General features: G+C 46.6%; 1 protein-coding gene across 2 annotated transcripts in view; it reads right to left on the minus strand.

Annotated features, from left to right (window-relative positions):
- GABRA5 (gamma-aminobutyric acid type A receptor alpha5 subunit) overlaps nucleotides 1–25,781 on the minus strand; it is an 82,256-nt gene that overhangs the window by 53,286 nt on the left and 3,189 nt on the right. For both annotated transcript variants that reach the window (XM_025390045.1, XM_025390046.1), the window contains exons 4-6: nucleotides 14,144–14,265; nucleotides 11,614–11,681; nucleotides 11,290–11,510 (exon numbers count right to left, since the gene is read on the minus strand). In XM_025390045.1, coding sequence (XP_025245830.1) covers nucleotides 11,290–11,510; nucleotides 11,614–11,681; nucleotides 14,144–14,265 — 411 coding nt within the window. The remainder of the gene's footprint in view (nucleotides 1–11,289; nucleotides 11,511–11,613; nucleotides 11,682–14,143; nucleotides 14,266–25,781) is intronic.

Consider the following 25,781-nt stretch of genomic DNA (forward strand, 5'->3'; position numbering starts at 1 on the left):
AAGGGAACTCTCTGTCAGTAGGTGCTGTCATAAGGGGTGTGTTGTAAATGTGTTTACATCTAGAGATGTAAAAATCTACATCTCTACATCTCTCAGGTGTAGAGATTTTTTTCTCTACATATTAATTTACACTGCTTAAATTCACATAATAAAACTTTTTGAAAACATACAGAAAAATAAATCACCTGAGGAAACGGAGCAGTGATAGAAGTACTTGCTGTATCACTTTTGGCCAACTTGGTGATGACTGGGTTAACCAGGTGGTACATTAGCGTCCTTCTGATGTTTAATTCACACTCATTACTACAGCAATTTCTTTTTTCCTTCATATACTCTCTCAACATCTTTAGGCCAGTGTGTATAATCACACTAGCAGTTCTCATTGTAAAAACAGACCTACCAACTCCTATTTTGGAGTACTATAAATTGAAATAATAAAAATTATTGCAAAGTAGTAATTGCCTAACACACGGACCTGGTTAAATTAAAAGATGGAGAAAGTCTTGTAATTGTTTATTTCTAGTAAACATTATTTGTTCTTCCCCTGGAAAAAAAAATTGGAAGCAACAGAATTCAGTCCATAGTCATATCCAATTAATTTTCATTTAATTAATTAAAACCCACTGGGTTTCTGGCCTGACAAATCTGACATATGATGGGAGAGAGAGACTGACACAGACCATGAGGAAATCTATTCCAATTACTTAAATCGTGATTGCTGGTCAGCGAGATTTTAAAGCAGGGTTAAAACATTTGAATTTCTGAGAGAAATTATGTCCTATTTCATACACCTCTTTTGTAAAGCTATTTTTTTTTTTTTTTTTTTTTTTGAGACTGAGCCTTGCTCTATCACCCAGGCTGGAGTGCAGTGGCGCGATCTCGGCTCACTGCAAGCTCTGCCTCCTGGGTTCACGCCATTCTCCTGCCTCAGCCTCCCCAAGTAGCTGGGACTACAGGCACCCACCACCACGCCCGGCTAATTTTTTGTATTTTTAGTAGAGACGGGGTTTCACCGTGTTAGCCAGGATGGTCTCGATCTCCTGACCTCGTGATCCGCCCGCCTCGGCCTCCCAAAGTGCTGGGATTACAGGCGTGAGCCACCGCGCCCGGCCTGTAAAGCTATTTTTGGCTACCTTGCAGAGACACCAATAAATGTTTGTTTCTTTGGAGACAACATGAACACACTTACACAAAGATACTTCAGAGCCCTTAAAAAGGAAGAAAAAACATTCCAAATCATTGAAGACTCTGTATGATGTAGCGCAAAGGAATGGTCAGAGGGTGCCTGGTTCCAGGACAACTTGAGGCTGGAGAATGACTGAAGGGTGGGAGCAACGGGCACTGATAACCGGGAGGAAGAATGTGCGACCACAGGGTGCAGGGAACGGTGGAAGGGGATCCGGGCCATTGTGCATGGAGGCAGGGGGAGGCTGGTCCATCTCTCAGGGAGACGGTACCCAGCATGGCCAACAGGGGCTACACGAGTATCTCTGGGCTGGATGCTGTGAAAAACTCTTTTCACTTATATTTTCTTTTTCTTTTTTTTTTTTTTTTTTTTTTTGAGATGGAGTCTCGCTCTGCCGCCCAGGCTGGAGTGCAATGGCACGATCTCGGCTCACTGCAAGCTCTGCCTCCCGGGTTTAATCGATGCTCCTGCCTCAGCCCCCCGAGTAGCTGGGACTCATTCAAACTTCTAAAATGCTCTAGAAAAATCGCCTCCGTTAAAAGATTGTAGCATAAATGCTCTAACTTGACTCGAAATCTTTTAAATCCTCCCTGTGTTGCCGGGCGCGGTGGCTCACGCCTGTAATCCCAGCACTTTGGGAGGGCGAGGCAGGTGGATCACGAGGTCAGGAGATCGAGACCAGCCTGGCTAACACGGTGAAACCCCGTCTCTACTAAAAATACAAAAAAAAAAATTAGCCGGGCGAGGTGGCGGCGCCTGTAGTCCCAGCTACTCGGGAGGCTGAGGCAGGAGAATGGCGGGAACCCGGGAGGCGGAGCTTGCAGTGAGCCGAGATGCACCACTGCACTCCAGCCTGGGCGACAGAGCAAGACTCCGTCTCAAAAAAAAAAAAAAAAAAAAAAATCTTCCCTGTGTCCGCGGACTCGCAGGTCACGTGCGCGCCCGGGGAAGGCGGCCTCCACTGCGGGGCCCCGGGGCGCGGGCTGGGCAGGGCCCGGAGAAGGGCGCCTGGGGCTGCATTTTCCCGGGGCTGGGTAGCCGACTGCGCTGTCCACACTGCCCGCCAGCGCAGAAGCCACCGTTCACAGCCGGCTACCCACTGCTGGGAATGTGGCTGGCACGACGGGGGACCCGGATTATTAATGTTTTTCGACCTTAATTTTAAAGGGTGATAAACGTCTAGTCACCGTTTCAGACAGCGCAAATTATAGGAGGGAAGACCACAGCAACGCCGGATTCCGGGCCAACCGGGAACCACGTTGGGCCCGGAGGCCTCTGCCAAGTCTCCCTTCTCCAGCAGCACGGGGCAAACGCCTAACTGCTCTCAGGGTAAACATGGAAATCCCAGTTGCATCAGCCTCACTCCTGCCAGGCGGCGGCTGCTCCGAATTTTCCACCACCCGGGGCGCTTGACCGGCGTTTATGGGGCATTTGAGCCCAAGGTCAAACGGAGAGCGTGCAGGAGATGAGACCAGCAGCTTCGGCCTGCTGCGGGGACCGCCGTCAGAGTGAAACGAGTAGAGCGGGTCACCGGGCTCACCTTTCCCCGCTGGCCGGGACGGGAGGGATGCCGGCGGCAGGGCTGCGGCCCGGACTCGGGGCTCTGGGGTCCGGAAGCGCGGTGGAGGTGCAGGCTGGCTGCACACTAGGGAGGACCTGGGGCTGGGCGCGGGCTCCCTGGCTCTGAGCAACCTCAGGGCCGCGCAGACCCGCCAAGCAGCTCGGGAACACGCTGCAGACGCGCAGCACTTTGTCTTCCCGGGACGTGCTTCCGGGAATCCGGGGCTTTAACGGGGCCCTAGAACGCCCTCCTGCCTGTCTTCCCCTCGATGCATGAGGCCACGGCGCCACCTCGTGGACGTTATTTTCAATCCCCGTGGCTGAATAGCGCGCACAGCTTCCTGTTGCATGCTTGATGTATATTCTATCTATGAAAATATCTATGAAAATAGGGAGAGGCCCGGAGGTTTGGCATTTGGACGTTATCGATGGGTTAATTACCATGTGTTCATTTCACCTGTTTCATTTATCTCATCTGTGAAGGGGGATAAACATACTACCAAATGTTAAGGTGTTACGCAGTTTAAATGGGTTTATATTTCTGAAGTTGAGGTTCCTCTCCCACTAGGACGAGGATGTCTGCAGCCTTTGTGGGGTCAGGACCTAAGAAAGCAAATATGTGCTGGAGAGGGTCCATTTGCAAAGGGTGATGTGGTCCTGTGTGAGATGTGTGCCCGACAGTCCAAAGCATGGCCTGGCCAGATAGAACTGCCTGCAGTGGCTGCAGACTGATGGCCTTCTCAACAGGCCCAGAGTGTGTCTGGTCACGTTTTCCAACCAAATACGTAAGAAATGTGTGTTGAAATGTCCTTATTTGTATGCTGCAAGTACAATTTTAGCAAAAATAAATCTGACTCTTTATTAAAGTGGCAAAAACCTAAGCACAGAACATGTCTGTGAACCAGACATTCTCTGGATCTCTTTCCAAGTCCTTTATACTAGGGTCTGGGTGGTGAGATGGCCTCATATAGGAAAAGGAGATCTCATTCATTCCATTATGGTTCATTCATTCACAAGCACACATAAGTTCCTCCTGAGTGCCCAGTGCTGGAATGACATGGAATATATGCAATGACACAGAAGACATGTGTCAAACATATGTCATACATGATTGAGACATATATGTCCAAAAGACACTCTGCAGGGAACACAGAACTTCAGCTGGGAAGTCAAAGGCAGTGTGCCCAACGTGCCACCCCTGGCCCCACTGCCTGCCTCCACAGCAGGCTGGTGCAAAGTCTCTGTCTTCAGTGCCTGAGGACATGAGGGAGGGTGTGGGTGTGTGCCTACAGGGAGCTCAGCAGGACTAGACAGAGGAAAGGACAGTGGTGTCCCAGGCAGGCTCCGTGTCTCCAATCTTGGGAACAAGGCTCATTCCAAATTAAGTCTGAGCAAGGGAGCTCTGTGCATGTCCCAAAGCAAAAAAAATAAAAATTGAAGTGACTACAAATCTTGAGATGAGTAAATGTTATGTATGGTTTTTAATGGACTGGCTAATTGGATCTCATGTAGCAAAACAGGCGGAAACTTCATTTTCATTTTTATATATAAGGTGCCAGAGAGGAAGTACTAGATGGTCTCTACTGTCACTGTTCATGGAAGTGAAACTGGTACTATTTTTCTAGAGAACAGTTTGAAAATTTGTATTAATATCAAAAATTTATGTTTTGTCCAATTCCTGGGATTTGTTCAAAGGATATATGTAGGTGCTTGGATCAGAATGTTATCACAGAGAAAAAAAATAGATGTATCATGAATTTTTTACAGAAATCATATAAACACAGTATAACCACATGATGGGATGTGCTATAACACAAAGTTTCAAAACAATGTTTAATGACATGGGAAAATGTTTTCTCAATGCTGTGTATTTTAAGTTGTAAAGCTATTCACAAAAGTTTTCAGTGAATGAGGCCACTCAAAAACTACAGGAGACTATGTGCGCATACACAGGCATACACATATGTATTCATGTATGTCTATACGCAGAGACATATAAACATGATACACACCAAAATTAATTCTCTTTGGTCTTGGTGTTATCATAACCATATTCCACACTTTGTAATTTTCTATGTTTTACAAATTTCTAAATCATATTTTGATTCTTGTCCATATAAAATGTGTTACCTTAAAAATTGCAAGTCAGCCAATACATCTGGTTTCATGAAAGAAGCTTTGAACTTGACAATGTATAGCTATGCATGCTTGTATATATATACAAACACATCTCAGTGTCTAGTTCAAAACTTCCAGATATATATGTATCCAAGTTACCTATTATGCTATTTGATATTTACCTATATGCTCTTTGATACCAATCATGAAGCAAAAATGTGACAATGCTGCCCCCAAGAGGCCATTCAAGGAATATGTATATTTACTAGCCGTTTTCAAATAAGAACGAAACAGACCCCGCAGCTGGCTATACTGCACTGGAAAAGAGAAAAAACCAAAACCAACCAATCAAAAAAAAAAAAAAGACAGTGGCTCTAGGAGATTAAAATATAATTGCCAAGGACTCATGACTACTAAATGACAATCAGGACCTGAATTTAAGTCAGCCTAACTCCAAAGTCCACAATCTTCACTACATATTTCCCCAATTCATGAATTAAGCAGTGGTTTCCATTCATGGGGAAAATCTAAATGGAGTGTAAGCAATCATAAAAATATGTCTTCCGTAAAGTAAAAGCAGCATAGTGTGCAAAAGAGATGATGCAGCGTGCTATTCAGTGCACGACTGTCTAGTGTTGTTTTACTTGGTGCAGCGTATTCTACTACAATGGTAAAACTGTCAACACTGTACAATGTTTGCCCAGATCTTTCTATTAAACAGGCACGGGCAAGTGAACTTGGGTGGAGCAGCGGCCAGGTTCTCTGAGACAGGCAGAACCACGTGGCGCAGGCAGAGCTAGCCTTCTAGGGACTCCCTCCTTGCCTGTTGCAGTCACAAGAGCCTACGGAGGGGACTTGCTCTCCTGCCAGGGGCCCAAAGGCCAGGGGGACATTCCCTAAGGTGACCCTCACTGTGTGTTCTCACATGAGTTGGCACTTTTAGAAGGTGTGGGAAGACGGGAGCTGAAAGGGAGCCACTGCCTCCCAACTCACTTGGTTATTATCTCTATATGCTCTTTATAACTTACATAGTGGTGTATGTATGGTCAGATCTGGTGCAGTCTCTGAGACAGGTGGCCACCCTGTACTTCAGGCACTTATCTGGGGGGGACTAGGGACCTGCTGCTACACAATGACAACCAAAAGTTCTACTTCCCCTCACCCAAGAAAATAATTAAGGGACGGTCATCCATCTGGACCCTAGATGACCTCAGGCCAGTCACAGGGTTCAGCTCCCTAACTTCTCCAGCCCTACAGAGGAAGGTGTGGTGGGGAGGAACTGCTCTGCGCTTCCTTGGAGTGATCTGACTGCCCTGCCTAATGCTGGAAGCCTAACTCTGGGCGTGGCTCTGTAAAATGGCTCATTCCATTTGCTGAAAGATGGTCCTCAAAGAAATTGTTCAGTACTTTATAGGCAGCCTCTAGAGGATGCAATAGGAGATGTTTGCTGCTGTCTTTGGGCTGATTCTGAGAAGCTGCTGAATTTCACTGGTAAAATTCAGTGAATGCACGACCCACTCGTGGTAGGAAGTTCTTCAGAGCCAATATCATGGATAAGTTCCAGAAAAATGCCTCAGGCTCACTGCCAGACATTTGGGGAGCAAACAGCATACATTCCCTCAGCCTCTTTCGAATCTCTTTTGTAAAGAATTCCAGCTCACTCAATTGTGCGTATCTCTGAATACTAATTTAAAGGAATTCTGAAGCATGGCAGGGATTTCCCATTTAAAAATCTTATTCAATATGGTTAACCATAATTTATTGTATATTTGCAAGAAGGTAGAAGAGAGGGAGAGGATTTTGAATGTTTACAACGCAAAGAAATGGTACATGTTTGAGGTGATGGATATGCTAATTACCCTGATTTGATCATTATACACTGAATACATGTATCACTCTGTATTTCATCTAAATGTACAATTCTTATGGGTCAACTAAAAATAAAAGGGAATTTTTAAAAAGCAATTGTATTTAAGTACAATAACCTGTATGGAGTCAATTTTAAGAAAATGGTAACTGAACTCCTGCAAACATTTCTAGATGTTTGTCTCAGGTTAAAAGGGCATCATGGGAGCTGGGCATGGTGGCTTAAACCTGTAATCCCAGCACTTTAGGAGTCTGAGGTGGGTGAATCACCTGAGGTTAGGAGTTCAAGATCAGCCTGGCCAATATGGTGAAACTCTGTCTCTACTTTAAAAATACAAAAATCAGCTGGGCATGGTGGCAAGCACCTGTAATCCCAGCTACTTGGGAGGCTGAGGCAGGAGAATCACTTGAACTCAGGAGGTGGAGGCTGCAGTGAGCCGAGATCACGCCACTGCACTCCAGCCTGGATGACAGCAAAACTCCGTCTCAAAAATAAATAAATAAATAAATGGCCTCATGGGAACCTAGTTTGTTCTCCACTTTCATATTTTGTCTTTTTACTTAGGTCCAACATCTGAAAAAAAATTAAAGATACATTTTTATTTGAAAAATTAACCAAATTTTCATATTTCTTCCGATGTTTGGTATCATAAGTAATATAATAGACACCTTTGTGCATAAATCTTATTCCATAGTCCTAATTATTTCCTTGAGATGGATACTATGTGGGCATGACTGGATCAAAGTATACCGTCGGCTTTCCATGACTTGACAGTGTGGCGTCTTCCCGACCAGAAGGGCCCTGGCACTGAAGTGCTCGACCATGGGTTGATTCGTGGTTTAGTGATTCCTAGTTCACCAGTAGTTTGCACAGCCGTTTCACCAGCTTTGCGAAATCCATGGGTAAAACTGCTGTGGCATTCTAGCTAGTGGTTTAGTGATTCCTAGTTCATCAGTAGTTTGCATAGCCATTTCACCAGCTTTGCGAAATCCATGGGTAAAACTGCTGTGGCATTCTAGCTAGAGCTCTATCATATTAAAATTCATAACACTTGGAAGTGGAACTATTTCCACTTTCCAAATGTTGTATATGACTGAAAAAGAAAACTCATTATCAACCTTGCAGCTCATTAGCAGACTCTTCCTCCACACAAACAGCCACTAATTACCACTGGCAAGTCGCTCTGGTTCTCACCTCTCCTTGGCTCCCTTCTGGGCATGACACTCCCAAAAAACCACTCTTGATCTAATGATGCTGTGTCCCTCGAATTTTCAGATGTGGTGGATTAGACAAGAACACTGCTCAGACCTGAGCTGAAATTCCTGTGACCTCCTCACTGGCTGTGTGATCCTGGGCTGGTTATCAAACACCCCTAAGCCTTACTTTCCCTGTCCATTATGGTCACAGTGTCACCTGGCTGGCAGGGCTGTCTGAGGGCTGAAGGACGCTGTGTCTGTGAAGTTGCCTGCTATACAGACTCAGTATGAGGCCCCCTTCCTGCCTCTCCCCCTTGTAAGGAATGACACTAACTCCCCATCCCATTCAGGCAACAATGTTTCAGAGGACAGAGTGTGCCCCATTGTCTCCTAGAATTAAAACTTCATACCTTGGCTGGGCACGGTGGCTCACGCCTGTGATCCCAGCACTTTGGGAGGCCGAGGCCAGTGGATCACCCGAGGTCAGGAGTTCAAGACCAGCCTGGCCAATGTAGTGAAACCTCCTCCCTACTAAAAATACAAAAATTAGCCGGTCATGGTGGCGCACACCTGTAACCCCAGCTACTTGGGAGGCTGAGGCAGGAGACTTGCTTGAACCCGGGAGGCGGAGGTTGCAGTGAGCCAAGATCGCACCATTGCACTCCAGCCTGGGTGACACAGTGAGACTCTATCTCAAAAACAACAACAGCAACAACAACAACAACAAACTGCATATCTTGTGATACACCTTTCAGGCTTTGGATCCAAAGATTTGATTTAGATTTAATTAGGATGAGAATCAAGAGCACTAGTCCGATGAGGACCAGGAGTGTATTTTCATTCCATGATCAGAACACAGGCATCCCCATAGTAACCAAATCCAGCATTCCTCCCAGCCCTGCGTGAACTCTCAGACATCCTCCAACACCTTGGCCTCTGTCTCCACACCTGCTGTCTACACACAGGGCTGAGACTGCACTCGCTTCTCTCCAAACCCTTCCTTTTTCCATGGACTGATGGCTAAGGAGTTATTCTCAACGCTTGCAACATTTCTCAGCTTTTCAACAAACCTCTCTACATCAACAAGGAGATGTCCAAGGACACTGATGCTCAAAACTCACATCTCCATCTTTGGGCAAACACGTTGAAGATCAATGCAAGGAAAGACAAAATGCCAAGATGTGTGCTCTAGGCTCCCTCATTACAGCTCCTTATCGGGCTGTTACCAGGACAGTCCTGCTGCCAAATAGATTTAGAACTGTGAGACGAGGCAACAAATGTGAGAGAAGTCACCTTTGCTCATTTCCACCTGCCAGCATCATTTCACAAAGCCCCTGATTGTGTCTCCAGAAAGACCCCTGAAGCCCAAACAGGATAGAGCACACGGCCCCTACATCTCTTGCCTGAGTCACTACATTCTTTACAAGATAAAAGCACCAGTCCTTGCCTTTTCCTACACAGAAGTAAGGTCTGAGGGGGTTAGTGATTATGCCTCTGCAAACCATAACCAGATGTGCCCTTGCACCCAAGCTGTGATGAGATGTTGCACAGGCTGATCATCCACCACCTGTGCACAGCAGCGGGATGAAACACTGCGAGGAGCCCCTGGTAAACCCTCTCCAAAGGGCGGCTCCCAGGCTACAGGCCTCAGGCTGCAGTCCCCTCTAAGACCTCTGAACAAAATTAACTTTAGTTCCTTAAAAGCTTGATTTTATTCCCCTTCAATCAACAGGACACAGTGTGTCAGAGTATTCACCAGGGCATATACTAGGAAACACAGATCCTCCAAAGATGAAAGCATCAATATTAGTTTCTACTATGATTACACTTTTAAATATAAAGTTTACTGTGAAAAATTGTAGCAAGATAGAGAAATTCCAATACCTACGCAAAAGAAATGTGCTTCCTTTTTTTAACTTGACTTTAATGCTGTTTTTTTTCAATTTAAAAAATATTTTCTGGGCCAGGCGCGGTGGCTCAAGCCTGTAATCCCAGCACTTTGGGAGGCCGAGGCGGGCAGATCACGAGGTCAGGAGATCGAGACCATCCTGGCTAACACGGTGAAATCCCGTCTCTACTAAAAGATACAAAAAATTAGCCGGGCGAGGTGGCGGTGCCTGTAGTCCCAGCTACTCGGGAGGCTGAGGCAGGAGAATGGCGGGAACCCGGGAGGTGGAGCTTGCAGTGAGCCGAGATCGTGCCACTGCACTCCAGCCTGGGCGACAGAGCAAGACTCCGTCTCAAAAAAAAAAAAAAATTTCTGAAGCCTACTTCCGTAGACCCACTTTGGAAACTTTGAAAAACTCTAAAGGAGGCTTTCTCATTGATCAATTTATTGATTTACCCAAGGCAATGAATAATTCAAAATTTTACAAATGACTAACAGTCCATTTAAATTATAAACACTAAAACTTAACCTCAACATTGGAATGTTATCCAAGCATGTGAGAAATGGGCTTTTAAAACTTTCAAAGGCTACACAATTGCTACAAAAGAAAAGAAAAAATTCCTTTTTTTTTTTTATCTTTCTTTTTTCGAGACAGGATCTCTGTCACCCAGGCTGGAGCACAGTGGTACAATCATGGCTCACCGCAACCTCAAACTCTTGGCCACAAGCGATCCTCCCACCTCAGCCTCCCAAGTAGCTAGGACCACAGGTGCACGCCTCCTCACCTGGGTGATTTTTTTTTTTTTTTTTTTTTTTTTTTTGTGGTAGAAACAAGGTCTCACTATATTGCCCAGGCTAATCTCGAACTTCTGGCCTCAAGCAATCCTCCCACCTCAGCCTCCCAGGGTATTGGGATTACAGGTGTACAGGCATGAGCCACCACACCCTGTCCTCCTTAGATGTTTAAGTTTTATATAATAATTTTTCCCTGTCTGACATTATCTGGGCCATGGTTCCAAAGATGCTCTTGAGCTTGAACCCAATAAACGAGTCCGAACAACTAACGGCCACGGACCTATGGCAGCCCAGGGAAAGAACGTCCAAGAGCGCTGGTGTGGGCAGATGGCAAGGGGGAGCCCCCAGCACACACGCGCTGCCATCTCAGACCTGCCGTCGGAACAGCTTCGCAGCGCCGATCTTGCAGCAGGATGGGCAGCCGCACCTGCCCCGCACCTGCCCCCCACCTGCCCCCACACCTGCCGCACCTGCCTCGCACCTGCCGCACCTGCCCCGCACCTGCCGCACCTGCCCCCGCACCTGCCCCGCACCTGCCGCCGCACCTGCCCCGCACCTGCCACACCTGCCCCCCCGCACCTGCCCCGCACCTGCCCCGCACCTGCCGCACCTGCTCCGCACCTGCTCCGCACCTGCCCCGCACCGTCCCCTGCCCCGCCCGCTCCCGCCCGGCGCTCACCGCATGGTGTAGAGCAGGGTGCCGTCGTCCTCCAGCCGCAGCAGCTTGTTGGGCGTGGTCATGTTGTGCGCTATGGACTTCTTCCCGTTGTGGAAGAACGTGTCTGGGGTCCAGATCTTGCTGGCAAGGAGGTTGTTGAGAGGGAGGCGCTGCATGGGCCCCTTAAACCGGAGCCTTTCATCTTTCCAGCTTTGTCGGAAAAACACGTCTATGGTGTACTCCTAGTGCAAAGGAAGGCACGAGGCAGGTCAGAGGGCACGGGGCCGGGGCGGGGTCCGCGGGGCGGAGGAAGCATTGTCCGCCCAGCCATGCCCCGGGACTTACCATTTCCGTGTCGGACACCGGGCCGAAGCTGGTGACGTAGATGTCAGTCCTCACCTGGGTGATGCGCTCTGAAACACACACACAGGTCCCTCGGCTGCAGCGACTCACCTGCGCGTCTGTCACACGCTCGTGCCCGCAGTCCATCAACCAGTGCCACCCTCTGCAACCGGGGGCTTTTGCAGTGCGTTTCGTAAACCTGGAGGACTTGACAATCGCTGGATGAAACCAAGCTGCTCCCCACTCTACCACGAAACGAAATTCCCATCCTACAGAACACGGCTTGGCTCTCCCCCTCCTTCTGCCCCCTGGGGAGCAGTCCTGGGAACAGCTGGGCTGAGGCCTGGCTGTGGGGCCTTGGGGTTTTGCAAACACCTGAGCTTCCATTTCCTCCTCTGTAAACTTGGAACAATAATGCCAGCCGGGCAGCTTAGAGCCATGCCATCACCACAGAGAGGGGCTTTAAAAAGGGTCAGACAATTCAGGATGAGGGGAGCTGAATTTCCAATCAAAGCTGGAGGTCCTGGGTGGTCTCTGGGAGAGGATGATGAGAATGTGCCCAGTGTGCCCTGAGACAGGAAGGAAGACCCACTTCTCCTTATGCAGCATTTTGAATTACTATTATAGAAAGCCCTATCGTGGGAGACTATGATTTCAAACAAAATTATTGCAAATAGGTGGCCGGGCGCGGTGGCTCAAGCCTGTAATCCCAGCACTTTGGGAGGCCGAGACGGGCGGATCACGAGGTCAGGAGATTGAGACCATCCTGGCTGACACGGTGAAACCCCGTCTCTACTAAAAAATACAAAAACTTAGCCGGGCGAGGTGGCGGGCGCCTGTAGTCCCAGCTACTCGGGAGGCTGAGGCAGGAGAATGGCGTAAACCCAGGAGGTGGAGCTTGCAGTGAGCTGAGATCCGGCCACTGCACTCCAGCCTGGGCGACAGAGCGAGACTCCGTCTCAAAAAAAAAAAAAAAAAAAAAATTATTGCAAATAGGTAAAGTGATAAAAGTGGCTAATAATATTTGGGGGAAAATCTGTGTGGTTCCCTGGGTACTACCAGGGCCCTGTAAGTCCCTGAGGTCATGAGTATGAAGCAATTCTAAGTGCACCCCAGCCCACACCGAGTAACTTCCAGCCACACTGTGGGGCTGCCTCTCCAGCAGCTGGCGGTGTGATGATCGTCCGTCTGCATGGAGTGCATCTGTGCGCAGGCAGGTGTCTACGTGATGCTGTGTGTTGTATGATACAGTGTGCCTGTCTCCTCATTGAGATGCCAGCCCCAGCAGGGTGGCCTGAGAGGCTCTCCGTGGTCTCCTCCCACTCTGCAGGACTGGAAGGCAGGGAGGATGACAGAATACCACAAGCACTGACAGCAGCTTAGGGCTCCTCTAGATGCTCTGACCCTTCTAAGTGTGTTCAAGGGACTGGATCGCTGGGCACAGAGGCCTAGGAACATAATTCAGAGGGCAGAGTAAGAGACTGTCAAGGAGCCTGTGCCCAAAAGGCAAAGAGTAGCCACTCATGCTTTAAGTGGATCTCCCTGTTAAAAATGCAAATACTAGGCAGGGCACGGTGGCTCGTGCCTGTAATCCCAGCACTTTGGGAGGCTGAGGCAGGGTGGATTGCCTGCGGTCTGGAGTTTGAGACCAGCCTAGCCAACATGGTGAAACCCCGTCTCTACTAAAAATACTAAAATTAGCCGGGCCTGGTAGTGCACGCCTGTAATCCCAGCTACTCTGGAGGCTGAGGCAGGAGAATCGCTTAAACCTGGGAGGTGGAGGCTGCAGTGAGCTGAGATCATGCCATTGCATGATCAACAAGAATGAAACTGGGCAACAAGAAAGAAACCCCATCTAAAAAAAAAAAAAAAAATGCAAATACTAGAGAACTAAATTTTGTCCTCCAAGAATGTATTCACTGGAAAGTATCTACCTCACCTAACCCAACAAGTTCAGACTCCACATCTAAACTGGAAACTGTACACAATTCTTAGCACAGCAATGAAGCTGTGCCAGGTGTGCCCTACTGAGAGCAATCTACATCAGTTCATTTTTATTGAATTCCATAAAGTCAAAGTAAATACTAGGACTGTGGCCACAGTGAAGCACTAAATGTATAACCCATAAAGCTATAAAGGATGACTGCGTTCCACAGTGGATTTCTGAAAAGGACTCGCATAGATACAAGAGTATGAGGTTGATTTTATATTATTTCTTAACATAGGGTAATCTCAGCGTTAGTAACACCTAAAAGCCGGTTCCTCCTTAAGTTAACCAGACTAGACATTCAGATTATCTGGGAAGAGGGGATTTTGCAAAGATGCTTGGGGGAGACCACTTCCCCCAGGTTCTTGCATCTAGAAAATAACAGAGGAGGCATGATCCTTGGCGAGAGTGGAACAGCCATCAAACCAAAATCCTGGCAGGGAAGCTCTTTCAGAAATTGTTTGAATCAGCGCAAACACAAGCTTGAGATGAGGCGTAAGCCCTTCCTAGATCCTTGCCGGGCTCAGCCGAGGACAGCACACTCACCTCCCAGCCCGGGCCGAAGTCTGTTGTCATAGCCATCCAAGAGCCCATCCAAGATCCTGGTAAATATCGTGATGTTGTCATTGGTCTCATCTTTCACTGAACTGGTTGGCATCTGTGAAAAGCTTTTAAAAAGAGAAACAAGAGAAAGCATTAAAACATATTATCTCTTACAAATTCTTCTCAAGATACAGAAACCAGGGAGTCACGTGGAGGCTTGTCTCCTGAGACCAGGATCTGAGAACACAGCTCCCACACTGCCTGGGGGATTATTTGGCCTCGATACACCTCAGTTCTCGAACATCCAAGGATACTCTGCTTGGGGCTAGTTATCCAACCACCTAACCTGAGGCTCAAAGTCTATCATTCTGTGATTCTGAGGAGTTGGTTTATGTCAATATTTTAGCCATTTTAAACAACCAATTAGCGATTAGCCACTGCGCATGGACTGGCAGAGCCTAATCCACTCACAGGGTATTTCAGAAGTGTGGTTTAAACACACAAAAACCGAGTTCTGGTATTGCTAGAGTCACCTGCAACTGGGCACTGGGGCGTGGTGGCGACACTGTGCCCAAACCTCACTGCATCCTTAGTTGGACTGGGAGCATTTGTGCTGTGAATGATATGCCAGGACTGGGGAGTGAGTGACAGACATGATGGAGTCTGTGTCATCTCTGGGGTCCTGCCCCTTCAGTGGGCCAGCTCCCAGCACATTCTGTGGGACCCAGCGTCACAATAAACCCTCGAGAAGAGTGGGCAGAGCCTCAGGGAAGACACAAGAACATTTTTTGTTTGTTCAATTAAGTTATCCAGATTCCAAAAGCTTATGTAGTATGAACAGAACAAAACTAGAAACTGCCTTAGCAGATCTAGACAAACTGAGGGTGGTATCGGGGGGACAGAGAGACCACAGTCCCAGAAGACAGACCCACAGCTGAAGAGCATGGATCCCACCTCAGGTTTCCACAGCTGCTTTCAGATGTGCAAATAGCAACTGGTTTTGAATGACTGAGCACTTGACTGCAAATTTGGCTTCAAGGGGACTTACCAAACTGAAAGCCAGCTGTGGTTCCCAAGAAGTGAGCGCCCTGGGCACTTGGGAGAAGAACACGTGATTCCTGGTACTTCCCTGAAGTACCTGGCTGTGGGGCCCTAGCTCTGCTTAAGGCGCTTTCTCTCCCATGAAAGGGCTGAAATCCGGGCTGAGAGCCACCAGACATGGAGAGATGCTGAGGTCAGAATCGATGCCGGTCTGCTCCACCCTGTTCTTAAAAGTCAGTCATTTTCATTGATTGCATCTAAACAGATCAATTCTTTGCTAGCCCTAAAGCTATTCTCTTTTGAATAGAATAAGAGAATAAAGAATAAAAGAATAAAGTTCTTTTGATCTAATTTTCACATCCCCATAAAAATGCATATAGTTGAAGCTCTAACAAGCTAAAATTCATTCCTGTTAGTATGGAGCCCACAGACGTATACTTTTTTAACTCTGTGATTTCATATTTGAAGACACTAAATTCCCCTTTCTCTAACATTCCGTTCGTTGCACACTTCGGAAGGACAAAGCACTAAGCCTAGCATGGCTCCTTCCAGGGAACTGCTTTCTTCTTCAGGGTTTTGTGGGGGGAAGAAAGAAGGTTCTATTTTGTACCTGCCCAGTTGTGTAACTATTGGTCAAACCAGATCTGGCCTCATGATGGACTTCATAATTATCGTCGAGTTTGCAACTCAATTTTAGGCCATGTCCAGGCGCTCAATTTTTGGAAGGTCCTTGTTGTCTCTTTATCGTACCAATTGAGGTAGTAGTAGAAAAAGCAAATCTTAATGTTGAAATGAAAGTTTTCTAAGCTACTCCATTCTCTGTTGTGAAAATGTTCCTAAACTGTGTTAGATGGTAACAGCCCTGGCTGTCCAGAGACAAGGGCTTGACTTCATGACTGACCATTCGGAGGCTGTGCAGCCGCCGTGATGTCTCTGTGAACATTGTTTTCCGTGGCTCTCTCCAGAAGCGGAGATAAAGACGCACTGCTCTGCCAGTTTTAGGGAAACACCGTCCCACCAGGCTCTGATTCCCACTCACAAATACCCTAATCAATTCCCACAGTGGTGGAACAGAATGCTATGCTTAAGAATTCAAAGCTCGGATTCTACTTCTTGATCAAAATTATTTTCATTAGTTTCGGTATATCTACACACATCTGCACATAATTACACTTTTCTTGGAGGAATTTCAGTGTCTGCCCTTTCCTGTCATAACTGCCTTTTGCATTTACCTGTAGACCTTTCTTTGTATGACAGGGGCCATGGCAGGGGATTTGCAGTGTTGTCCTTGCTGTATTAACTGAAGATAGCTGCTGGGAGGGAAGAAACAGATTCTTAAAAAGCTCTGACGATGCCTGTCAGGGTAGGAGCAGAGGGTTTTGTTTGTTTGGTTTTTGTTTTTTCATGAACTGGGGGCCCTCCTCTGTCCATAGACCATCCTCAAAAATGCTTCATCTGCAGTGCGTGGTTATGAAATACGCCGCTTCCACAGCCATGGAGAGAAAGGCCCTTGCTGTATCATAGAAGGCAAATGCTATGTTTTCTCAGCCCCTGGTGTGTAAGTGCCTTCATACAGGAGACCTTCACAGATGCCTGGGGAAATGGCTAGGGCCTCTATCAAGCTACATGATCTTTAAGAACTGCTGCTAAGCTAAGGAGGAACTTCAGCTGGCTTTGTTCCATTTTGGCTCATTGAAAGCACTGGAAAAACAACACAGAAATCCAGGGCTACGCCTTTGGTGAGCAATAATGTGCAGCCTGTGACGGATGAGTCCTACAGGTGGAAACCAAGATGTCCTCGGCCCATGAAGCGCTCACCCCGTTTAGGGTCAGCAGGCAGCCTGGACTCGCCGACACTCCACTTCTGTGCAGTGTGTGACGGATGAGTCCTACGGGTGGAAACCAACATGTCCTTGGCCCAGGAAGTGCTCACCCCGTTTAGGGTCAGCAGGCAGCCTGGACTCGCCGACACTCCACTTCCGCTTTGCTTAACTGCACTGAGTACAGCCCAGGAGCTCTGCTCATCCTGAGGTCAACCAGAGTCCACCAGAGTCCACGAATGCTTCAAGGAAAAGTAAAGTCTCCGCTCTTTGGGGAAGCGAATTTTTGTGAGCTGAGATTATATCCCTATTACTAACAACAGTCTTAGACATAATAGAAATACTTGAAAATTTGGTGACTTACCCTTCAATTTTAGTCTGGGTTAATTCACTAGATTCTCTTAAAATAGGAATTAGTTCCTTATATTGAACGCATATTCTCTACAAAACATGTCCCACTTATGCTATATTCTCAGTTCCAATATTTTCCTTATTTGGTACTTGAAAGAGTACAAGTTGTGGCGTCACTTCTGGAGAAGAAAAAGTCTTTTCGGTATTGCCATTCCACGACGGGTGCTAGTGAAGGCAGTGTGTGATGTGCTTCTTTGTGATGTAATCTTCCTTATATGGATGACCGCTTCTGACTTACGTAGAGTGAGTTCGATAATGGCAACTGCAGACGTATTTTGATTGGAAATTACTTTGGACGTTGAACTGGGTTTGTTTGTTTTAAGCTGCAGCTTATCCGTCTTCTTAAATTTTGTTCTTCCCCAGTATTCAATGACTTCTAAAAACAGGTCTCTTCCGTTTACTTGTCCGTTACTTTCAGGTCATTAAACGAGTACCTCTAAATGGCACCATTGTGTGATGTTTTCCTCAAATGCCCATTACCCATCACTTAAGCACCATATTAGAAAAACAACAGCAATGTAACAGAAAAACAAAACCAAGATGCACACTGGCTGGACAGTGAGGGTCAATCCTAGGGTTCCAAATAACAGCTTTCCCCTCTTAAGGTAGAAAACATGGACAGACGCCACATTGTTTTATGAAGCTCTGAGTCTGTGCCATGGAACACCATGCTAGAACTCTCCGATATTCCTGCCAAATCCTAAAATCCCCCAGTTCTCCCTGCAGCTCCCAAAATCCTGCTGAAGTGCATGCCTCACTCTTCACAGAGGTTCTGCATTCTTGCCCTTGACACTGCTGCCCAGCTTAGAATCCTGCTGCCCACAAGGTAAAATCCAAGTCCTCTGGTCCCACAGGCCAGAGCCACCTCTCCCACCCTGCCCTCCTTCCTCGACTCAGCCCCATCCCTCCTTCCAGACACACTGGGGGTCCTGCATAGGTGATGACACAGTGATGCTCCAACCCAGTCCTTACACACGTTCTCCCCATTCTCTCGCCATGGCCATCAGCAGGCACATCCGCTCTAATATCACCACTCTTTAAAAGAGCCTTTCATTCACCCCACATTCCCTTCCAGTCACTGCTCCATTCTCTGCCCGTCTTCTCATGAAAACTCACTGGGAGGTTTGTCTGTATGAGCAAACCCCGTTGCCTCCCCTCCCTTCTCTTGCAATGACTCTGCTAGGCCTTCACTGCCTGCATCCCAAGGAAGCTTCTCTTCGGGAGGCCAGGAATGAACTCCACATGGCCAAATCTGAAGATCAAGTCTTAGTCCTCAGCTTAGTTGACCTGTGAGCAACATTCCTACAACCCCTTTCCGCTTGACCTCAGGGCGCAGCTCTCTCTTTCTCTCTACTTGCCTCTTCCCCTCAGTCTTGCTGCCGCCCTTACCTTCCTGACTTCAGAACACAAGCATGCTCCATGGCACCATCCAGACACCCTTTCCTTTCTGTCTGCACTTAACCTCTGACTGTCTCATCCAATCCAGTGGCTTAAATACTTCCCAATGTATGGAAACACCTCAGGTCCACACTTCCAGCCCAATCCCTCTCTGTCCTCCAGACCTCTACATCCACTGGGAGACCTAGCAGTGTCTCCAGGGGCTTCCCACACCACCACTGCACCTGTGGCCTTCTGTACCCAAACCTCTTCCCTACTGCCCTCTCCAGCTCAATCATAGGCAGGTGAAGCTGTCAGGTTTTCTAGTAAAATACCTAGGGGTCATCCCTGACTTCTCTCTTTCCTTCATGCCTACAATAACCCATCAACTAATGCTGCTGGCCAAAACAGCCATTCCCCTGGGCCCCTGTAATCACCTCTTCACTGTCCCCACTGTGTCTTGGGTTAACTCCCTCTCACCTCACTCCAGATTCCATCCTATTCTTTCACTCTGCACCCAGAGTGAGTTTCAACGTTTAAGTCACATCATTGTCACATCTAAATTGTATCATGTTTCAAACCTACTCGAAACCACTCAGTGGCCCTCTCTGCCCTTCCAGATAAAAGTCAACTGTCCTTCCTGATGTTCCCCTGTATGGCCTACTTTCCGAACATGATCCTGACCCCAGCCCTTCCTCCCTGATGATGCTCTCTCCCCATCTCTCACTTCCTCATGCCTGCCCCTCCGCTGTTCCTAACACGTCAAGCATGCACCTGCCACACAGCCTGGGATTCACCCGCCATTCCTCCTGCCAGTTCAGGTTTCTCTGCCAACAGCTTTGCTCACATCCTCACCTCCCTCAGATCTCTGCTCAAGCATCTCTTTCCAGCACACGCACTGTCTCTTACTCTGAATCACTCTTCAAAGCAATCACCATAACCTACTGACACTTATTCCGTGCACACCAGAGTGCACCCTCCTGGAAGGCAGGCCCCACTCTGCCCCTGCTCTGCTCTGTGCATCTCAGCACCTGGAACAGTGCCCGGTGCATGGTGAGGGCACAATCCACGTTGGTGTAGTTGAAGGGCAATGTCCCCCAGGATGCCCCTGTGAGGGAGACATTGCAGATGTGGGCAAGGCAATGACCTTGCTGTGCTCAGGCTGAGGCCAGGCGCCATCTCACACTCTGGGTCCAGTAAACCCCAGGAATCTCCTGGTCACAGTACCCAGAATGGCTTGGTGCACTTAGCACACCTTCCCCTGACAGACCTGGGCTTGCGTAAGCATTTGGCATAGGTTGACAATGGATTCTTCATACCAGCCTTGTGATCCTGGACCCATGATTAATCCCACATTGAGATTAGAAACTGAGCTGCAGGCAGGAGAAGTAACTCTTCTGACATCACACAGAGAGCGTGTGGACAGAGATGGAAGCCGGGCAGCTAGACTGCCCTCTGTCAAAATGACACTTAATGCCATCCTAAATATTCACCATCGGTCCTGAAACAGGAACCGAACTGACAGTACAGTGATGGCCCAATTGTTCTTATTAAAACTGAAAATTAACTGGTTCTGTGCTTCATTCACTTTTAGACTGGCCTTTGATTTTAAAATAGGTTGTTAAATAAATACAAATAAAATGGAGTTTTCAATGAACCGCTGAAGGCTGTTTCACTGCAGGTCTTACTCTCACCAGCAAATGATCTTTGTCTACAGCATTCCAGTTCACAATCCATATTCCGTGGCGGAGTTTATTCGGGCTGCAGGAGACAATGTTTTCACAGTGGTAAACATGTGAGTTCTAGATTAGGATATTCTTTGGTTTCCCATATATAGTTCTCCCCTCATTCCTTCCCATTTCAGGGCGCTATAATACAAATTAGATTTCAGGGCGCTATAATAAAAATTAGATTTCAGGGCGCTATAATAAAAATTAGATTTCAGGGCGCTATAATACAAATTAGGANGATTTCAGGGCGCTATAATAAAAATTAGATTTCAGGGCGCTATAATACAAATTAGGACATTCTGGAGCAGGCCCTGCAGTGGAGCGCGCTAGCCCAGCCTGCATTCTCAGGGAGCCCTTGCTTTTACCACTTTCAGAAGGTGAAACTTGGACACACTTCTCTAAGCTCTAATGCCTGAGCTCTTTTCACCTGAAAATCAAGAATTATGTGTAAATTAAAGGGTGCATTTTTTTAAAAAATGCATTCTGAATATTAAGGAGATACACTCATATACCTGCTGATAATTATCGTTGCTACCACCAGACTTCTCTGATGAGATTTCTTTTTATTTTTGCTTCTGGTACTTTCCTCTGAAATTTCTCATTAATTAAAATGAGCATCTTATGCAATTTGAACCTTTGTAAAAACCCAAAGCCCACAAGCTCCTTCTCCCCTTGAAGGGAGCCGGTGACTCACTCCTGAGCTGACTGCCAGACGGTCTTGGCGGAGCGCTGCGCTGGCCGACTCTCCTGCCTGCTCAGTGCCTGCTGAACACGCGGAAAGTTTCCTTTATAAAGCAGACAACTGGGAATTATCTTCTTTGGGTACCTTTAAAAAAATGTTGGACATTCCCCTAGAGCCCTGTTTTAACCACCTACTTTTTTTTGCCACATGCAAGAACTGCCTTTTGGCTTTCTGAGGGTGGCTGAGGTCTGTAGGCGCACCACCACTTGTGTGCCCGCTACCTGCTTCAGTGGGCTTTCTGAGAGCCTTTAGGATTGTTACCATGACTGTTTGTCCCGGGCCTCCTGAACCTGCAGCTATGGTGCAGGAAGAATTTGTCATCTGAGGATTCACAAGGGAGAACTTTCCATTTAAAAAGATATCGTGAGTACCTGCATGATTCCGAGACAATGTACTTTCTGCTCTACTTAAAAGAAGGGAACTGTCCTTGAATGCGCGTATGAAATGGCTCTCTTCACAGAACCAAAGGTCCACACTGGCACACTTGTGTAGACAGATAAAGAAGACTCTATCTGTTCATGTTCAAAAGCCACTTCTGCAAGAACCTACACTTTTAATTGCTGCTTATAAAATATTGTTTTCCAAACTCTATTTGAATTGCAGCTCCCACATAACAAAATTGTTCAGCAGATTTGTTATCAATCAGTAAACCTCCAAAATATATTTAAGACAATAAAATCAATGGACTCAGACTTTATTATTAAAGCTGATAATCCTCAATTTTATCTCACAATTGTCACTGGTCTATCAGGTCTGATAAAGTATGATTTTCTTAATGATGATAAATTAATTCCAGTTTAAATTTAATATTATGTATTTTGACATTATATTGGTGCCAATATTGTTTCTGTACTGGTTTTTCTATACTATGTACTTTTGTTTACTGGTCTTACTAAAATAAATAGAATGCCTCAAATAATCCCAGGTCATCAAAAGTACCTTAGCACAGGGCTGAGTGTCCAAAAAGGGCCTTATTGTATTGTGTGCTTGACTCGGGCTCTGTTCTATAAGTTAAAACTAACAGAAGAATTAGAAAGACTACTGAAAATGAGCTGCTGGTGACTCCAATCAAATTCAGAATATGACCAAGAGAAGGAGAAGAACACTCATGTATTTTCAAAGTGATTTCACATCAGTTATCCCATATAATCACCAAGTACATTGCACTTATCACATCTGTAAATTTTCCAACTGCCAGTGCCACACACATTTCACAAACACTGCATCTCAACTTGGTCCACGCACATAGCCCTACACTTTTTCTTTTTCCTTCTTCTCCCCTGCCTGATTCTCTGTAGCCCTCCTCACCCTGTGCCAGCTCTCTGGTCTCTCAGGAGTGAGCACTTCTCTTGTCCTAGAATCAGGTTCAAATTAAACCCTTTGATGCTTCTTCTTTCCCCTTTCTTTTGAGCCCAATCACATAAACTCTTTCTTTGGAGGGAAAATAAACAGAGCTGACCCACACTCTTTTTCCCCCTAATCCCCAAGTACTGAAAACTCTCTCCACTCTGAAGCAGGGACTACCTTTTAGAATTATATCCCCTCTTGTCTAGACTGGTTTGATCCAGAGCTACCCTGCAAACTGTGTGCATTCAAGTCAGGGAGCCCAAGAAGTAACAGAGGGCACAGTCACACAGGAAGCTCCGAGTAAGAACTCCCGACTTCCGAGGTCAGGCATTCATCCTCCCTCCTTCCCAGCCAGAAGATGGGCTAACGGTGCTTAGCTCATACAGTGGCTCCCAGGATTCATCGAAAACCAAAACACGAAACATAAAGACAGGTGTTCCACGTTGTGGTAGCTATTTTTTCAAGATTTAAAGTTAATTCAATATTAGGAAACTTCAATTGGGATTTGACACAATTATTCTTAAGTCCATTTAGATAATATACAAGTGAGAGGAGCCACCTATAGGAAGAGAAATAAATAGGGGCTTGATGTATTTTATGATGTCTTTTGTGGCTGTTGAAAAACATGCCCTGCTGGCCAGAATGTGTGAAACTGGCTTCCCGCTTTGCTAGAAACCCCACTTCTTCAAAAGCAACTGGGCGCGCAGGGTCAAGAGTGAAAAGTGCTCAAAGAACCTGATGTAAAATTCCTCTTACGAAAATATCTTCTAATATAAATAATCTCAAATACCTAAGAAAACTTGCAAGCCAAATACGTTCACTACAGGAAAAGTTATAACAGCAAAATCATTCACTACGTAAACATCCCCAATTAGGGAAGAAGCTAACACAAGGCACTCTTGCCCTGTCAAATATGCAGCCACTTAAACTAGTACATTTAAAGAAACTGTAAAAATGGATTGGATATGAAAAAAGCACAGTACCAAACTGCACAGCCTGATCCCACTGTATAAAAACATGCGCAGAAGCAAGGGGAAGGGGAACCGTGCACCAAATGGGAGGCACGGTTGTCTCTGGGTGGCGGAATTAAAGAGATTCCTTTTATTATCGTTTTCTGTATCTCATGTATTTGCTGCAGTTAGTAGGTGCTGTTTTATGATGGACTACTGGCCATATACCATAAGATTAAAAGCTGCTCCAACAGTTAATTTTCTGGAAAATTTGAGGAGTATTCTACCACTTACTCAGTGTTAGCTTTCAGAGACTAAGATACCCCTCTGTTTTGAAGATGACCTCAGAAAGCTACAGAACTAAAGAAGAAAGCATAACTGCTTCTTGGGGCTAAAGTCCTTATAGACATTACCTCCTATTCCAGACCTGCATCTACCAGGGAGTGAAACTATTTCATGCTTATTCAATGAAAATTCGTAATACATTTGGCCAAGATTTTGTTTGTTTGTTTGTTTTGTTTTGTTTTGTTTTTGAGACAAAGTCTTGCTCTGTCGCCCAGGCTGGAGTGCAGTGGCATGATCTCGGCTCACGGCAAGCTCCACCTCCTGGGTTCAAGCGATTCTCCTGCCTCAGCCTCCTGAGTGGCTGGGATTACAGGCATGTGCCACCATGCCTGGCTATTTTTTGTATTTTTAGTAGAGATGGGGTTTCACCATGTTAGCCAGGCTGATCTCGATTCGCCCCTTGCTTGGCCTCCCAAAGTGCTGGGATTACAAGCATGAGCCACTGCGCCTGCACTAGCCAAGACCTTTTAAAGAAAATATATGAAAATATAAAAAATACAAGAAAATATAAGTTTCCAATCCTGACATACTCTTCACCTCCAAAATGCTACCAAATATATGTGGTCTATCAAAAAAACCCAACTACCTAATGCATTAGCTGACAAATTTGAATATTCTGTGTGATTTCACTTATGTACAGACATTTCATTCAGAAGAACATTGTGAACATGCTAGTTTACAGGCTTTGACAGCTGCAGAGAACTTGTAAAGGAAAACCTTCATTTAATAGATAAAAAAAGTCCCAAGGCATAGGAAGGGAGGCGTCCACTCAAGATAAGCAAGGCAATATTCACAGCCCATGCTCTTTCCCAAGGTAATACTTAGAATGGCTCAAAGCGCTGAGACATGCCACACACCTGTCCCCGTCAGTGGGGTCAGAGTGCACACACCTGTCCCCGTCAGTGGGGTTAGCCACACACCTGTTCCCGTCAGTGGGGTCAGAGTGCACACACTGCCTGGCTTCTGCTGGTGAGGGACAGGCATCTTCCTTAGCTCAGCTCTGCTGGACAAAGTCTGAGCTGATGGCTCAGGCTTGCACCCGGGTGGACCTGGACTACAGTCCCAGTGCGGTCTTCTACCAGCCACTGCACCTGAGCAAGGCCCCCACATCCACCCCTTCCTCTGCATAGAAGAGTCAGAAGAGCAGAAAGTGTATACAGGACAGACAAAAAACATCGTGGCCCTGGGGATGTCCTCTTTCTCCCCTGGATGAAAAGGCTGTCTACAGGCTGTTGCCAAGCCACTGTCTACTCTCCATCCGTGATGATTAACATAAATGCGGATAGGCTGTGAAACCTCTGGACCCCATTTTTGCAGCACTAATGCTTGGCAACTTTCATCCTGACATTTAATTTCTTAATTATACGCCATCAACTTCAAGTTACAATCCTTTTGATTAACCAGAACAATTCTGGGGCACAGGTCAGAACAGGAACAGCAGCCTCCTAAGAACATTCATCCACCATGTCGGTTATCACTAGTTTCATGAAAAAAAAGGTTAGAGTTGGTATACGGATACTAAAGGCTAAAATGAAAGAGGGGTTACTGGAAATGATAATGCCAGAACCTTGGGGATGTCTTTCAGATCTTCGGGCACCTGTGGTTTACAGTGTCTGCACCTGCATTCAGATGGTCACAGTTCTAGGGCCTTGGCTCAGGCCAGGACCATTGTGAGTCCCTTTCAATGCCAAGTAGCATGGGCCTAGCTTTCAAGGCAACTTCAATTGCATAATGGAACTGCGGAGGGCAACTGAAATATTGGCACTGCCTTGTCTAACAAGCAGTGACTATCCTTCATGCACGTGAACTCCTGAATCTTGTTTTAACCTGAGTAGGAAGAATCACAGCTGACTCGGATCTCATCTTCAGCTCCATTTC

The sequence above is a fragment of the Theropithecus gelada genome, chromosome 7a (genome assembly GCF_003255815.1).
Source record: "Theropithecus gelada isolate Dixy chromosome 7a, Tgel_1.0, whole genome shotgun sequence".
In the NCBI taxonomy this organism is placed as follows: Eukaryota; Metazoa; Chordata; class Mammalia; order Primates; family Cercopithecidae; genus Theropithecus; species Theropithecus gelada.